Genomic DNA, 17,788 nt, shown 5'->3' on the forward strand with positions numbered 1-17,788 from the left:
GGTGTGCTGTACCACAAGTAAGGGGGAATGGTGTTCGGAGCTTGCTGTGTACAAATTAGCTTTGACTTTAAGATATCTCTATTAGTCACATGTACATTGAAACACACAGTGAAATATATCTTTTGCATAGTGTTCTGGGGGCAGCCACACAAATGTTGCCATGCATCCAGTGCCAACATAGCATGCCCACAGCTTCCTAACCCATACATTTTTGGAATGTGGGAGGAAACCGGAGCACCCGGAGAAAACCCACACAGTCACGGGAGAACGTACAAAACTCCTTACAGACAGTGGCCGGAATGAGGCCCGGGTCGCTGGTGCCATAATAGCGTTACCCTAATCGCTACACTACCGTGCCTGGTTATGCACTGGTTTTCCCTGGTCAACATTTTCCCTGTGTTGTGACAGCAACTGCACTTCATGTGGCCCTGAAGTCTCTTGGGCCATTGTGGTTGAGCCATGCTGTTTTTTTGGATGTTGTGAATTCTTGGTTGAGTTTTTCAATCCCTGGACTTTCCACTGGCCCAGGAGAGGGGGGTGGGGAGAAGGGTTCTGACTGCTGTTGACAGTAAAGTGCAGTCACAGGGCAGTGAGTTGGCAGCGTCTTGTGAGCTTGCAGTAGGTGTTTGGTCTCCTTGCTTGGATTAGAGTTGTAGAGAGAGAGAGAGAGAGAGAACAGAAATGGGTCCTTCAGTCCAGCAGGTCTGTGCTGACCATCATCCTGCAGTTGTACAAATCCTACCTTCTTCCCACTTTATTCTCCTCATGTTGTCATTAACTCCCCACAGATTCTACCACTCGTGTACATACTAACAGCAATTTACAGTGTCAATTAACCTACCAACCTGCACATCTTTGTGATGTGGGAGGAAACTGGAGCACCCGGGATGAGGGGGGGGCCACTGACACGGTCACGGGGAGAGCGTGCAACTTCCACGCAGACAGTACCTGAGGTCGGGATTGAACCTGGGTCGCTGGTGCTGTGAGACAGCGGCTCTACCAGCTGCAAACTGTTTTATTACTTGCTGCAACAAAACCATGTGTCACCAGTGCCATTTTATAGACTAAATCGGCCTCTGTGTCCTAATAATTGCAATGCTTTCTTGTTTGTGTGTGGGGCGGGTGGAGAATGGGTTTCTGGGTCCCATTTAATCTGTTGGCTGAACAGGGAGTGGACAGTGGGTTTACTGTTGTACCAGGGACACTGATGGAAGGGCAGATACTTTACTGGGCATGGAATACCACAGATGGGAATGGTTGGAGATAACTGTATGGTTGGTTCCTATCTCTGAGCGGCCTGTCTGGGATCTCTACTCCTGGTCAGCCCTGAATCGTATATCTTCACGTTGGTGGTTGTACCATCGGGTACTAAGGTCATAAGCTCTGGAACTCCCTCCTTAACCTCTCTTTATTCCTCTTAAGACACCCCTTACAACCTGTAACTTTGAGCTGGTTTTTCAGTCATCTGCACTCATTGTCAGATTTCATCCCGTGGCATTCCTCTGGAACTTGGTCCCAGGTTCAAACGCCTGACTTATAGGACACCTGTACATATTAACAAGCTCCATAGCTGTTATTAAATTCAAACAAGAAACTGCTTGCACATAACCTCCCTGCAGTAATCGGACGCCATTGCCTTTTAAGAACACAGGCTGCCAGTTTCACCGCGGGAGGCCACTTAAAAGAGTTGCTTTGGAAATTGTCAAGCGTCACTTCCGTTGCTACTTGTGCAATAATACTCTGTTAAACAATGAAACATCCACTGATACTTCAAACCATTGAAACCAGCTATTGAGTGTGGGACATTCTGATTCTGTACCATTGTAATGAGGCAGGAAAAGACGATAAATGTTCATGTTAATTGGCTCTCTTCACCATTCATTACAGTATTTTTAGGTGTGGTTACTGTATCGAGTGGTTTTTGTGCATTTTCCGACGTGAATAAGATCAACTAACGGACTTCTGTAGAAACAGAACCTACTCATTACCTAGACAAGTTTTTCACTGTACCTTGGTACAAGTGACAATAATAAATCAATTCCAATTCTAATAAATGTTGTTTTATGATAGGGGCACTACTGTGGGTATAAAAAGTGGCCGCTTCTGTCAGTGATGTGCTTGTAAGACAGCAAATTGATCAAGTGCTTCCTGAATAAAAGCAGAAGTGCCTTTCTAGCGAGGATTACGCCACTGTGTGTGCTCCCTCCTCCTGGCCCTGTGCTCGTTAGACTAGTAACCTTCAGCTTCTGTGTTATTGTCCTTGGAGGGGTGGGACCTGAATAATCGTCTACCTCATGGGTGGTTTCTATTCTTTAGCTTTGGTGACGCTTTGTAGATCAGCCTTCATCTAGCCCCCTTTGGAAATGGTGATGTGAACCACGGTGTGCTTTCAATGTGGGATGGTGTCCCTTCGCCAAATGAGTTAAAGGTCTGGCAGCAGGTCGCATTGAGAAGATTGTAAGGCAGGTGACCCAAAGTTTGATTAAAGTGGGTTTTCAGAAGGAGAGACTTGGGAGCACCAGAGCTTGGACCCAGGCAAGAAGCAGGGTTGGTAATTGGTTTTATTAATGTCACCTGTACCGAGACACAGTGAGAAGCTTTTGTCTGCATGCCATCCCAACAGATCATTCTGTACGTAAGTACATCGAGGATGTACAAAAGCAAAGCAAACCAGAGTGCAGAATATAGTGTTACAGTCGCAGAGAAGGGGCAGTGCAGTAGACAAATAAAGTGCAAGTGCCACAATGAGGTAGCTTGAGAGATCAAGAGTTCAACTTTATCGTACAAGAGGTCCATTCAGGAGTCTCATAACAGCAGGACAGAAGCTGTCCTTGAGCCTGGTGGTCGAGCAAGACAAATTGGGAATGTGTAAGGGACCAAGACTGGAGGAGGTCGGACATGGAAGAGCAAAGACATGGAGTGGATCTGGCATTCTATAATGCAATGAACTAGTATCTCTTCCTTTGTTACTTGGCTTCATTATGTACTTGTTTAAAAGGGATTTCTGGTATTAAGTACTCAACTGAGTGTATTTTGGAGGCTTGTTTGCAAAAAAAGATCCCCACAAGCAACTACTAATGAATCGGTTACCCTGTTTTGATGGTATTGATCTGGGCTACTTCTCTGCTCTGGAGCTCCTCTTCCACTCTCACCCTTGCCCCCAATTCCCCCTCTGCTCCTTTCGTTGTCTCCTTGGTATGGACTGCAACTAAGCTCTTGTCTCCTGTCCCTAAAATATGGAGCATCGAGGGAGTTTGCCATCCTCTCTGGGACCCAGTGATGACTTTGGTTTGGTTGATGGACTGAGAGCTTGCTTTACCTGCCAGGAGAAGTCCAAACGCAAACTGGAGGAACAGCACCTCAATTTCCACCTTGGGACCTTACAGCCCAATGGCACGAACATTGAATTCTCCCACTTAAGTAAACCAACCCCACCCACCCCCCTCACCACCACCCCCCCCCACACCTTGCCTCTTCTTCCCTTTCTTAGCCCCTCTCTCTTTCTCCTCTCCTATTTTTCTTTTCTCCCCCCTCTCCTCTCTCTCCCCCCCTCTCTCTCTCCCCCCCCCAGCTGCCTGCCTCCTCACCTTTGACCCCTCCCCCAGTGGATCTGCTCTCCCCTTCTCCCCCGCACCTGCCTATCACTATCTTTTTCCTGCATCTACCTATCACTGCCTTGTAAGCATCCAACCTCCCCTCTTTTGTCCACCTATCACTACACTGTTTGTCCCCCCTATATATTGGGCTTCCCCTTTTTCCTATCTTCAGTCTTGAAGAAGGGTCCTGACCCGAAATGTTGACTGCCTGCTTTTCCCCATGGAGGCTGCCTGGCCTGCTGAGTTCCTCCAGCATCTTTTTGTGTGTTTTTTTTTAACCTGGTGGGTTATATCCAGATTGGATAACTTAGTCTCTGCTGGGAAAGAGCATGCGTTCCTGTAGCACCTTCCACAACCTTGACATCCTGAAATCCTAAGAATTTTTTAGGGTTAATAGGATGGATACAGAGATGATGCTCCCTTGGTTGAGGAGTTTACAATGTGGGGTCATGGTCTCAGATAGGGGGTAGGACGTTCCAGAATAAAATGAGGAGAAAGGTTTGCACTCTGGTTGTGAATCTTTAGAACTCTCTACCCTGGAGGGCTGTGGAGACTCTGCAGAGGAAACAGATGGGTAGAATTATTGATGTTAAAAGTATCTAGGGATATGAGGATAATACAGGAAAGTGGTGTTGAATGTAGAGTAATACACAAAAAGCTGGAGGAACTCAGCAGGTCAAGCAGCATCTATTGGAGGGAAACGGACAATCGACGTTTCAACTCGAGACCCTTTGTCTGAACTGCTGGTGAAAATGAGGTGGTCGGGGCCAGGGATTGAAAGTTATTAAAGTGGTGGAGAGTATGCGAGATGTCCTGGATGTAGGTGGGAAGGGACTGGACCGGGGGTGGGGGTGGTGGACAAGATGGAGTTGAGGAATGAGGAGACGAGTTCAGCGACCTGGGTTCAGTTCCTGCCACTGTCTGTAAGGAGTTTGTACGTTCTCCCCGTCTGCGTGGGTTTCCTCCGGGTGCTCCGGTTTCTTCCCACATTCCAAAGACGTACAGGTTAAGAAGTTGTGGCCATGCTATTGTTGGTGCGAGAAGAGTGGCGACACTTGCGGGCTGCCCCCCAGCACATTCTCAGTAACGCAAAAAGACGCATTTCACTGTGTGCTTCGGTGTACATGTGACTAATAAATAAATGTATCTTAAATCTTATCAGATCAGCAGGGCAGGAGCAAGCAGAAACAATGGGCCTACCAGGGCTGACTTGTTTGTGAATCTTGGGTAGGAGACAGATATGGGCAGTGTGGGGTTGGGGATGGATCAGTTGGAGGCTGGGGGAGGGGAGATCTCGAGAGGTGTTGAGGCTGTGATGGTGTGGGAGACAGTGGCCTGATGATCGTCGGTGGGATCCTGGTCCAAGGGTAGGTAGGAGGTGTCCGAGAGCTGCTGTCTGGCCTCTGCGAGGTAGAGGTCAGTCCGCCAGACTCAAATGGCACTGCCCTTGAATGCGCTTTAGTCCAGATGAAGGGTCTTGACCTGAACGTTGACTGTCCATTTCTGTCCGTAGATGCTGCCTGACCTGCTGAGTTCCTCCAGCATCTTTGTGTGTTGCTCCAGATTTCCAGCATCTGCAGTCTCTCTTGTCTCTCCTCGAATGTAGAGTAGACAGGAGGGGCTGAAAGCCACCTCCTTTTTCTTATTTTCTTCAGAAGCAGTGAAATACTTCACAAGCGTTGTCACCGTTGTAGGAAATGAAGCTGCTAATTGCGTTTTTTTGGCACCAAGCTGTGTAAAATATGATCTGGGAGTGACGTTGGAGGTTGGGAACCTAAGTGTTTCAGTTACCAGTGAGGTGCAGGCATCAATGAATTCGCAGTGTACAAATAAACAGATCCAAGCTATTGTTCAGCGGGTCAGCCCTCGCACTTCAGGTTAGAAGTTTGAGAGTTCACACAGAATCCAGGCTGGTGCTCCAGTGAGGGAGTGCTGAACTGTTGACGGTGCTTTGTATTCATGACATGTTTAAACGGTGGCACCAGTCACCCCCTTTTTAGAGGATGTAAATGGATTTATTTGAAGAAGAGCTCAGTGCTACATCCTTTAACTAAATGTTGTCCCCCAATAAATTACCTGGTTATAAATCCAATGATTGTGGGAACTTGCGATTAAAGAAATTCACTATCGCATATCTGGATGTTACAGGAAAGAATGCTTCCTAAGACAATTCATTGGCTATGAGATCGGTAATTGGTTGTTATTGTCACATGTGCTGAGATAACAACGAGAAGCTTTTGTTTGCGCGCCATCCAGATAGATCCTAAGTACACTAAGGTAGTATAAAAGGAAAATGGTAACAAAATGTAGAGTATAGTGTTACAGTTCAGAGAGAGTGCAGTGCAGGTAGACAAATGAGTTGCAAGGGCCTTGACAAGATAGATTGTGAGACAGAGCTTATCATATAAAAGGTCTGTCTGTGCATTGGGGAATCCAGAGATAAAGCCCATCTTGAATGGCCATTTGAATGCAAGTTGTTGTCGTAATGCATTCCATGGCAAGCCAGTGCAACTGAGTTATATTGATCAGTTTGAGTGTGTTGGATAGATGTGTAGTAGGGGATGTGATTGGGCAGTAATGATGGTTGGGCATCTCTCGGGCGTGAACGTGACTTGGGACCGACCTCCTGATTAGTCCCCTCTGCTCCCCTCTCTTCCTGTGGCATCTCTCCACTGTTCTCTTCCTCTCCAGGGAGGGAACCAATTCCTGGATGGCGAGATGGCTGTGCGGTACCAGGCGCTGGTGAAGGAAATTGCTGAGCTGGATGACAGCGATCGTAAGCTGGAGGAACTGATCCAGAGTTGCACTCTACAACTCAAACTACTGACCGAGGACTCGGAGAGCCAGAGATATCCTTCCCCCAGACCAGTGCCAATGCTTCACTAGCTGCTGATATTGTGCACCTTGTCCTTCTTGTGTCAGCGCACCCAGTAGTTCTGTTGTCGATGCTCCTCACCTGGGGGTTCGACTCTAGAGGTAGACCCAAGTGTAGTTCGAGGGACTTCTTGACACAATACAGACATTTTTGATGTCACTTTATTTATTCGCAGGAGGTGGACATCGCTGGTGGGGCCAGCATTTATTGTCCGTCCTTACTTGCCCCCAAACTAAGGAGGCAGATGAAACTGATCCAGCTCAAGTGGTCTGGAGTCTCATATTGGCCACAGGCTTCCTTCCCTAAAGGGGATTTGTGAACCAGATGGGGTTTTGTTGCGAATATAACATCATGGGTACCATTTGTTTTTAATAGATTTATTTAATTATTTGCATTGCAGTTCACTTGCACTGCATTGGGATTTGAACCCTTCTCTCTGACTTAATGGTACAGAACTCTGGCTGTCAGTCCTGTAATTTAACTTCTGTGCTATTGTACAGGTGGATGTACTTACGGTGCAGTGATGGGTGTATTGGTTTATTATTGTCACTTGTACCAAGTACAGTGAAAAACTTGCCTTGCATACCGACCTACAAGTCAATTCATTACACAGTGCAGTTACATTGAGTTAGTACAGGTAAAAACAATAACAGTACAGAGTAAAGTGTCACAGCTACAGAGAAAGTGCAGTGCAATAAGGTGCAAGGTCACTCTGAGTCCATCTCATTGTATAAGGGAGCCATTCAATAGTCTTGCGTACAGGGCAATATATTTCGATTTGTTCACAGGATGTTGGCCAAATTGATACCCATAGCCTAATATCCTCATGAATTGAGTGGGACCACTGGCTATTTTATAGCTGAGTTAAGATTCAGCCACGTTAAGGGTTGGTCACAGCAGCAGTGGTGTATTTCCACCCCTAGAGGGCATTGGGTTGTAATCTATGTGTAATGATTTGGATGAAAGTGTAGGTGGTCTGATTAACGTGTCTGTAGAGGAAATAATCAGAATTGTGGATAGTGAGGAAAGTTGTTAAAGGGATACAGCTGGATATAGATCAGTTGGAAACTCGGGCAGAGAAATGGCAGATGGAGTTCAATCTGGACAATTGTGAAGTGGTGCATTTTAGAAGGTCAAATCTAAGAGGAAAGCATACAGTACATAACAGGACCCTTAAAGCATTGCTGTACAGAGGGATCTTGGGGGTGCAAGTCCATCGCTCCCTGAAAGTGGCAACACAAGTAGATAGGGTGTAAAGAATGTGTAAGGCACGCTTGCCTTCACTGGTCCAGGTATTGAGCATAAAAGCTGAACGTCATGTTGCAGCTGTATAAAACTCAGGGCCACATTTGGAGCACTGTGTGCAGTTCTGGTCACTGCATCACAGGAAGGATGTGGAAGCTTTGGAGAGGGTTCAGAAGAGTTTCACCAAAATGTTGCCTGGATTAGAGAGAGGTTGGACAAGCTTGGATTGTTTTCACTGAGATGTCAGAGGCTGAGGGGTGACTTGATAAAAGTATATAGAGTTATGAGAGGTATAGATAGAGACTTTTTCCCCAGGGTGGAAATGCCAATACTTGAGGGCATAGGTTTAAGGCGAGAGGGGAAAGTTTAAAGGAGATTCGTAAGGCAATTTTTTTTTTTTGCAGAGAGGTGGTAGGTGCCTGGAATGCACTGCCAAGGGAAGTGGTGGAAGCAGATATGATAGTAGTGTTTAAGAAACATTTAGACAGACATGAACAGCCAGGGAATAAGCGATATGGACCATGTGCAGGCAGATGAGATTAGTTTGGTACCATGATCAATGCAGACATGGTAGGGCCGAAGGACCTGTTCTGTGTTTAATGACCCAAATGGGTTTTATAGCAGCCCAGTAGTCTCATTGCTGCTGTTACTGATATTACCTATTTCATTTCATTATTTGAATTAAGGATTGCCAGCTGCTGTAATGGAATGTGGGCACATGTCTCTGATATCATTGTGTTGCCAAACCCACGTGATTCTTGCATTCTAAGAACGTTCCTTAACCTCTGTTTTATCGCACACTTGCTTATGTAACCTGTCAAGACTTGCGCAGCATTGAAGACTTGTCTGAAGAGATGGTGATGGTGATTAAAGCTCCTGCTGATACCAAGCTGCAAGTGACTGATCCAAGTGAGGTAAGGGCTGCTAATGGCGAGCTTCACAGAGCTGAGCTTGACCAGGGCCAAGTTCTTCCTCGGCAAAGGTTCTCCAGGGTGGTCACACTGTCTCCAGGTACTCAGGAGAAAAGTCCTACAGGCCTGTTGGAATCCATTTCATTTGCCACTCACTTGGTTGAAGGAAAGGGGTGTTTGACAGTCAAAAATCAACCAATTAAAGAAAGCGATCTTGGCCTTCAACAATGGGTGTGTTTCCAATCAATGGTAAGAGAATGGGGGTGGGGCATTGACTGTCATGTGATGAACGAGGTAAGGGGATCTGACTCATGGACACTGGTGCCATCTCTAGGGAAAAGAGGGGGTTGTTCTGTTGGACTTGGCTGGGAGCAGTGTCCAGGGCCTGGAGAATGGAGGACTCCAGAAAGTTGAGGGGTGAAATGTTTTGTCTAAGAGCAGTCAGCCTGAAGGGTCAGAGAACTTAAAGATAGTAAGGTATTAATGACTAAGCTGATGTCACGGAGAAATAGGAAAATGATTAAAAAAAATAAAGGCATCATGTATAAATATCAAATATTTGCAGCCAAACGTGAATTAATTGCATAACTAAAGGGGCCAGTCATTTAAAACTGAAAGTGCATAGAAATTTCTTCTCTGAGGGCAGTGACTCTGGAATTCCCCGTGGGTGGTGGAGGCTGGATCATTAGATATAGTTGAGGAGGAGATGGATAAATATTTGAAAGATTGGCGAATTGAGGGTTACGGGGGTGGGGGGGGTGTTAAGTGGGTAATTAGTAATCTTGTGGTAAAGAAATCTGTGGAAGCAGATATCATCAAACTTAATACTTAATTAAATCACTTAAATTCATTAAGAAAATAACCTATTTGATTTCTTCAAACTTATAATGCTATATAGTGGTGCTGCATTGGGAAAACTGGAATGCAGAATATAGTATTACAGTTACAGAGAAAGTGCAGTGCAGATAGACAAATAACGTGCAAGGCTCACTCCAAGGTAGACTGAGCAATCAAGAGTTAATCTCTATCCTACAAGAGATCCATTCAATAATCTTGTAACAGTGGGATAGAAGCTGTCCTTATACGTGTTCTCAAGCTTTTGTATCTTCTGCCTGATGGAAGGGGGAGAAGAGAGAATGACCAGGATGCAAGGGGTCTATGATTATGTTGGCTTCTTTCCTGAGGCAGCAGGAAGTGTAGACAGTGGAGGGGAGGCTGGTTTTCATGATAGACTGGGCTGTGTTCACAACTCTGCAATTTCTTATCGTCTTGCGCAGAGCAGTTGCCATACCAAGCTGTGATGCATCCGTGTAGGATGCTTTCTATGGTTGGCCTCTAATATTGAGAGTCTGTATTGTTGTTGAGTGTAATATATCAAGTTTTGCTTCAAAGCAAACTGGGCATTAGTTGCAAGGAGGTGACAAGGGTTACAAAGAGTTGGGCAAGAAAATGGCAGAGTAGTTTAATGCAGGAAAATGTAAGGTCAGGGCAGAAAAAGGCAGAACAATATTTTAAAGGCATGACATTGGGAATTGGTAGCCAGAGGAACTTGGGTTACACTTTGCACACGCTATAACAAATTAACATTCATGCAGTATAAGCAATTAGGAAAAACAAATGGCAGGCTGTCCATTTGTTAAAAAGGTATTGAAATTTAAGAATGAAGACTTCTTCCAGGAAACCTGCTGATGGTAGTGGAAATTCAGAACCTGTCAATTGATTGCAGATCATTTGAATCTGAAATTGGTATAATTTTGTTAAAGGGATATGGGGGCAAAAATGGAGCCAGATCATAGATCGGCTCTGATTTTTACGGAACAAGCTCTGGGCTGAGTGGCTAATTATTCCTCCGTTCACAAGAACAAGAAAATAGGAGCAGGAGTAGGCCGTCAGGCCTTTCAAGCCTGCTCCACCATTTAATATGATCTTGGCTAATCCATGCTGGCCTTAACTCCTCTTCTGCACCATTTCTTCATATACTTCTATTCCTCAATCTAGCGAATATTTATCCACCTCCACTTTAAATACTTCGAATGATCCAGCTTCCACCAGCTGACAGGGCAGAGAATTCCTGCTACACAGGTAAAGATGTCACCTCGCGTTTGGACACTGGTGGATGGATAGTGATTAAGAACAGGTTTATCACTTCTCCTGTTGCCTTTTTTTCTCCAGTCCTCACTCGACTGCTGTTCTGGAAGTAGATGCCAATATTCCAACTATGGTTTTGTTTCTTGGGAACACAAGTGGGACTTCTCTGCTCTTCTGCTAAATTGTGACTAATCAGTATTTTTAATCCAATCTGTCTGCCTTGTTTCTATAAACCTATCAAACTTATTCTGCAAACTTTCAATTGATACGCATTCTTGACCCAGATTTCTGTTCCCCTTTGTGTGAGGAAGTGCTTTTCCCCGTTATCCCTGCATGACCTGGGTGACGCAGTGGAGCTGTAGGTAGTGCAGCTGTCTCGCAGCTCCTGCGACCTGGGTTCGGTTTTGACTTCCGGTGCTGTCCGTGCGGAGTTTGCACTTTTTTTCCTGTGACCACGTGTGCTTCCCCTGGGCACTCCGGTTTCATCCCAAACGTGTGCGGGTTGGTAGGGGTACTTGGTTACCCCAGGTCATCAGGTGAGTGTGGGAGGATCAGTGGGGTTCACCATAGAACACTACAGCACAGGAACAGACCCTTCGGCCCACAATGTCTGTTGGGGTGTTAATGGGCATGTGAGAGAATAGTTTAGACGGGAATAAGTGGGGAAATAGTATTGATGGGGACACAAGATGCTGGAATCTGGAACAACACAACGCTGGAGGAACTCAGCAGATCAAGCAGCATTTGTGGGAGGAAAGGAATTGTTGACGTTTCTGCCAGGGTTTTGACCCGTGACATCAACAATTCCTTTCACCTCACCTCCCTGCTCCGCCCCCCCCCCCCCCCCCACTGCAGATGCTGCTTGACCCGCTGACTTCCTCCAATGGATTGTATAGGATTGCTCACCCGGTGTAGACTCAGTGGGGCAAATGTAGAAATTGTAAGGTTATATTCCCTTGTTCTTTATGGCCTCCACCAGAAGGAAACATTTCTTTATCTGCTCTGTCAACTCCCTTAATCTCTTTAAACTTCCCTGGTAGAGCCCACAGTAATTTGCTATAATGAGGGGAACCATCCTGGGTAGAAGACAGGTCAGATCTGGCGCTACCTCTGAATCTTTTCCTTACTGGCTGGTGCACTTGTTACTGACATGCTGCTGTATATTTAGCAATTGTACGGTGTTTTGCTGGTGGAATTGGTTTATTATTGTCACATGTACTGAGATAGAATTATATAGCATGGAAACAGGCCCTTCAGTCCAACTCGTCCATGCTAAGTTGCCTTCCTGAACCAGTCCCATTTGGCCCATATCCTTCTAAACTTGTTGAAATTTCTTTTAAACATTGTGACCTCTACAGTGGGAAATCTTTGTTTTGCATGCCATCCATACAGATCATTTCAAAACATAAGTACGTCGAGGTAATACAAAGGGAAAAGCAATAACAGAATGTACAATATACAGCAATGCAGAATATGTATCATTTTGTGCTTGTCTTCATCTGTAGGCACTGCAGATTTCGTTGCAAAGCAGCAAGGGACCTGTGGATGTGTTCCTCTGCCCTGAGAGCAGTTCGGGCACCTGCAGTCCCGTGAAGACGCTCAGCAGCCCTGTGAAAGTCAGTCCCATCAAGACCAGCAGCCTCTGTAAGCTCACCCATCAGGAACTATCAGGAAGCACTTCCCAGGGCACGACCCTATCGTCATCTTCCAGTCAAGATCAAGGTTTGTACAGTTCTGTCCTTCTCCTGTCACCTTGCTCTTTGTATATCTTTTAAAAAGAAGTGTCCATGTGTTACTGAGGGAGTGCTGCACCCTGAGGTGCTGTCCATCAAATGAAGCACTTAACTGTTTTGTCTGCCCCCTCAAGCAAATCCTGCAGCATTGTTTTGAAGAAGTATTGGGAAGTCTTCAAGGTCAAAGTCGAGTTTATTGTCGCATGCACAGGTGCAATAAAAAGCTTGCTTGCAGCAGCATCACAGGCACTTGGCGTCAGATACACAATATTCACAAGAAAAACATAAATTAACTGTAAATTATATAAGAAAAAACAATTAGAACAAACAAAACCCAAAGTTTATTGTAGTGCAAAGTGGTCATGGTGTTGCTATACTGAGGTAGTGATTAGGGTTGTGCAGGTTGGTTCAAGAACTGAATGGTTGAAGGGAAGTAGCTGTTCTTGAACCTGGTGGTGTGGGACTTCAGGCTTCTGTACCTCCTGCCCGATGGTAGCTGTGAGAAGATGGCACGGCCTGGATGGTGGGGATCTTTGGATGTTGCTGCCTTGAGGCAGCGCCTCCTGTAGATACCAGCAATAATGGGAAGGGATGTGCCTGTGATATATTGGGCTGAGTCCACTACTCTGCCGCTTCTTGCGTTACTGTGCATTCGAATTGCCGTCCCAGACCATGATGCAACCAGTCAGGATACTTACAACAGTACATCCTGTAGAAGTTTGTTAGTGTTCGGTGATGAGCCGAACTTCCTTAACCTGAGGAAGTAAAGACACTGTCACGCCTTCCTTGTGATTGCATCTAAGTGCTGGGCCCAGGGCAGGTCATCCGATATGTTAACACCCAAGGATTCCCCTCAGTTTTACCCTCAACGCAGGGAAAGGAAGGATCTGTGGGTTATCACAAGTCTATTTCTGGGCCTTGCGGTGCGATGAATGGCTGTGAAGTCTCCAGACTGTGAAAGATGCTCTATATTATAAATGCATGCCATTTATTTCTAAGAATGCCTTGTTTGACATTCCTAACCTATGCAAATCTTGTTCGTGCTGATGGATCTCTGCAGTGCAAACGTTTAGACCAACCTACACCCCAGGCATTGACTTGTAGAGGTGTCTTTATTTCCGTTTTTCTGATAGTTTGCATTTCAGTTTGGTTGGTTGTAACCACAGTGTTTTTTGTTTAACCTGATTTCTCTTTGGTGGGGGTGTTTATTGGATAGAAGCCTGGAGAAGGTCTGACTGTTCGCTGACGCCCAACATTGTACCTTCACAGAGATGCACCTTGGCACTTCACCTTTGGCAGTGGTGGACATTAACCTCTCGCCTTTGACCTCCGCTGCCTCCCTCCTCCAGCAGCCAGAAGACGTCCTTCCCTCAATCCCGTTCGACGACACGTTTGTCAACCTCTCTCCCCCGCTGCTTCAGGACTACCACTTCGGCTTGGACGAGGGCGAGGGCATCAGTGAATTGTTTGACTGCAACTTTGACACTTTGCAAAATTTGGAGTTCTGACCGAGCGGCTGTGGGTTTGTTGACAAGTGAGTCTGCGTTGCCCTGTGCTTAGAGCGTTCAGGGGCGCTGCCTCTGGGGACTGGCTAGATTGATACGAGTTGCAGGTAGACTTCCTGAGGGCGACTATGTCTTGTTCTGTGCCAGCCACAGCCTGTGCCCATTGAGGGATTCGGAGATGTGGGTGAACATCTGAACATCTCCAGCTGGTGTCAGACTTCCCCTGCGTACAAGGCAGGCATTCCCAATTGTTCCCACCCGCCTCTCTTCCTCCCCCCCCCGCCCCCCCAATCTGCCGGCCGTACAGAGTGCATTTTATTCACTCGCCTCCTGCTTTCCTCTCCCCTTCTCCCTGGTGTTCCCCCACACGTTAACATGGCACTGTTGGTTCGCAGCAGGGGTATCTCGACCTCCGCCTGCCTTGCGGTAGGCACAGACTCCAGGCGGGCAAGCACTTCCTCTGCCCTCCGCGTCGCAGTCTCTGTTGCTTTACACACGACGCCTCGTCTGGTTTTCAGTGGCCCGACCTCGTGGAATGGAAGCCTGGCTCGCTCTGACACTGGCATGGGGGTGGTAGGTGGGTGGATGCAGGAGGGCGATGAGCCTCGGTCCTCCCAGCTAGTGGGGGCTGGTTCAACCTCTGCTCCGCATCTGGAGGGAGCACCAGGGTAAATGGGGGATGGGTGGGAGAGGAAGTGCTGCCCAGAGAGTGAACTGGAAACTAGATTCAAAGCTGCCAATGAATGTCCATACCATTTCAACCCCGGATCCCCCTCTCTCACACCCCTCTCCAGGTTGAACTGTAGTCACTGTTTCCCAACCCCATGCTGTGGACTGAGCATAGGCTGATTAATTCCACGTTCTTTATTATTAATTGTTATTAAAGCTATTGATCAGCCCTGTGATTAAAGTCCCAATGTGTCCCGTGAGAGCAGAGGTGACAAAGTACCTGAGGTTTTTGGGGAGATTTTGACGGACGCTGTAAACTTGTTCTGATGCACGGTGGGGGGGGGGGGAGGAGGAGGAGGAGGAGGAGAGGAGAAGAGAAGAGGTCTGATTGTGGATACGACTTTCAAGTCCTTTCTGCCCCTCACCCCCAGCAATCATTGGACCATCTGCTGCCCCCGGCATGTGCCCCATACATCCTGCTGTGCTTCAGATCCCCACACAGATCTCTCCCATCTACATGCTGATGGAATCACCCCCACAGAGAAAACTACCTCTCTATGTACTGAGTCTGGGCACCCACACGAATGCAAGGTCTGTTCCTAGTACTGACTCTTTTGATGGCTGATTAGCCCCCCTTTTTCCCCACCCCCCCCTCCTCATTATCCCACCATCTCCAGGACTGACAGCAGTACAGTGCTGAGAGGTAACAGCATATGGCAGTGTGATGATTTGCTTCACAAGAAGAAAGTCCATTGCTTGGTGCACTTGGGTTTTTAGATTGGATTGGGCTTGTCTTGGAGGGGTAGAGAGCTCTGCTGTTTGGGCCAGCGGTGCTGATTCTGCAATGCCATGGTAGTGCATTCCTGGACCTGGACTGAGAATTTGGCCCATCGGTGTGTCAGGGCCACCTAATTTCAAAGTCCAGCTTGGTGGCAGACTAAACTACTTCCACACAGCAAGCTCCCACAAGCAGCAGTGACCCCTGACGTACTTTAAGCAGAGGGATATTTATTGGTCCTGAGCTCCCTCTGCTCAGCGGAATGATCAGGAGAGCCTGTCCCAGCCACCTTCACAAGTTATCGAAGCACTTTTTGACCTGCCCTCTCATCCTGGGATTCTCCAGAGCACTTCCCTGGGAGGGTTCTCCTTTCCAAACCTCTGGACTGGTGTATTTATTACTCTTTAACAGCTTTTTAAAAATGGTGAAGGTGGTTCTCTATCCCCATTCCCCCTTCTCTCCCTTGGGCTAGATCCTGGGTCCCAAATATTAAGCCAGCTTTGGTGCTTTGCTTCTCTTGCAAATGAAGCTGCGGGGAAGGGAATGGGAACCTGGATGGTTTTTTTGAGCAGAGCCTATTGGATGGGAGGCATCTGCCAGTATGGGGGCAATGGGCCAAATGGTCTCCCTCTGTGTGATAATATTCTGTGTTTAGTCTTCCAGGTTTGAAAATTCTCTCTTTCCCCTCCCCCCTTCCTTTGAGTGGTCCTGCCTTTTCAGCACTTCCTCCCTACTCCTCCTGCCATCCCCTCAACAAGCACTCAGCACTTTAGAGAAATTATTTAGATGTTTGTTGAGTCTTGCTTTTATTGTGTGATTTCCAGTTTTGTGAAGTTTTTGTGTGTTATATCTCCTCCCTCCTCAAGTGAGTTGTGGATTTTTTCTGGCAAGCTTTTGTCAGATTTGACTTGTGTGCACATTAGTCTGAGAGAAGGCTTCAAATGCTCCCCCATTACTATCCAGTTCCCCCTCTAGTTTGTCTCCTGCAGCAGTTGGTCTTTATGTTAGTCACTGACCTTGGATCACGATGAGGGAGAGGGAAAGGCTGAGGCTGAGACTGGTACTTGGTCTTTGTGGAGAGATATTGGTTAGTTTAATCTTTGAGCTCTATCATCAATCCATTTTCCTCCTTCCTTTCCTCTCCTGAAGACAGTAACTCTTTGCTACCTTTAATTTCCTGGCAAGTTATCCATCTGTGGAAGGCATCATAACCTTGAGCTTTGCATTGGGTGTAGCAATTCACCCAGATGGGAATTGGTTCCGTCCAATCCATCTGGACCGGTTCTGAGGTTCAGAGCACTTTGGAATGGTTAATCTTGCTCAAATTAAGTATTACACTGGGTACCAAACAATCTGTGGTTTCACTGCTGATCCATACCTTAAAATTACAGCATAAAACAGGCCATTCGGCCCAACGAGTATGTGGTTGTGTTTATACTCCCATTCCATCTCTCGCATTTCAGACCCTTTAGCATTCTTTCCATTCACTTTTTTTCTCCTGTACCCCAATTTTGAAAGAATCTAGGATACTTTCTATTTAATCTTTTGCCTCAACGTTGTATTTTGAATGAATTTCACGTTGGATTTTTGATCAAATCTCTTGCAAATGGAGCCTCTGGTCTGGGAGTCTCCCACAAGTGAGGGTGGTTCTATCTCCATTCACCCTTCTCTCCCTTGGGCTAGATCCTGGGTCCCAAATCCCAAATATCGAGCCAGCTTTGGTGCTCCCCTTGCAAGTAAAGGCCACTGCAACCATCCGATTTTAAATGTGGTTTACTCTTTCTTTACAAAAAAGAAAACCCCAACCTGTCCAATTTTCCCCGATGACTAGAAGTTATCACTCAATACTAGTACCATTCTGTAATCTGTCTTACTCTTCCTCCAATGCCTCTTATTTTTTTTCCATTTCCCTCTAGTGTGGAGACCAGCACGTACTCCACGAGCAGCCTAACCTGTGTAATGTAACTTCACTTAAATTGTAATTGAACCCCAGAGTTTTGCTTGCATTTTATTTGCTTTACTGACCTGCCGTGCTGTGTTTTATGCGACATGCAAAGGGCTGAAGGAGCTCGGCGGGTCAGGCCAGCATCTATGGATGGAAATGCACAGTCGACATTTTGGGTGGAGGTTGTTCATCTGGACTGAGAGGGGGAGATGGCCATTATAAAGAGGTGGGGGGAGAAGGGGTGGAGCTAGAGCAGGCAGGCGATAGGTGCATCCAAATGAGGGGGAGGGAGAGGGAGGAGTGGGAAAGATGTCGGAAGCTGGATCAAAGTGACGAAGGGCTGAAGATGATGGGATCTGATGGGAGAGGAAGGTGGAGCCTGGAAATAGAGATGGGGAGGGGAGCCAGTGGAGGAGTGTGTAGGTGACGGGTGGATAGAGGAG

At 46.7% G+C, this 17,788-nt stretch overlaps 1 protein-coding gene across 1 annotated transcript in view; it reads left to right on the forward strand.

The window, feature by feature from the left end:
• The window catches only part of LOC127579049 (transcription factor E2F1-like), a 34,387-nt gene extending 18,257 nt beyond the window's left edge, over positions 1-16,130 (forward strand). Inside the window, 4 exon segments of the mRNA XM_052031681.1 lie at positions 6,288-6,445; positions 8,516-8,630; positions 12,221-12,437; positions 13,718-16,130. Coding sequence (XP_051887641.1) covers positions 6,288-6,445; positions 8,516-8,630; positions 12,221-12,437; positions 13,718-13,956 — 729 coding nt within the window. The 3' untranslated portion in view covers positions 13,957-16,130.
• Positions 16,131-17,788: the final 1,658 nt, after the last annotated feature.

Source organism: Pristis pectinata, chromosome 16 (genome assembly GCF_009764475.1).
Source record: "Pristis pectinata isolate sPriPec2 chromosome 16, sPriPec2.1.pri, whole genome shotgun sequence".
Taxonomy (NCBI): domain Eukaryota; kingdom Metazoa; phylum Chordata; class Chondrichthyes; order Rhinopristiformes; family Pristidae; genus Pristis; species Pristis pectinata.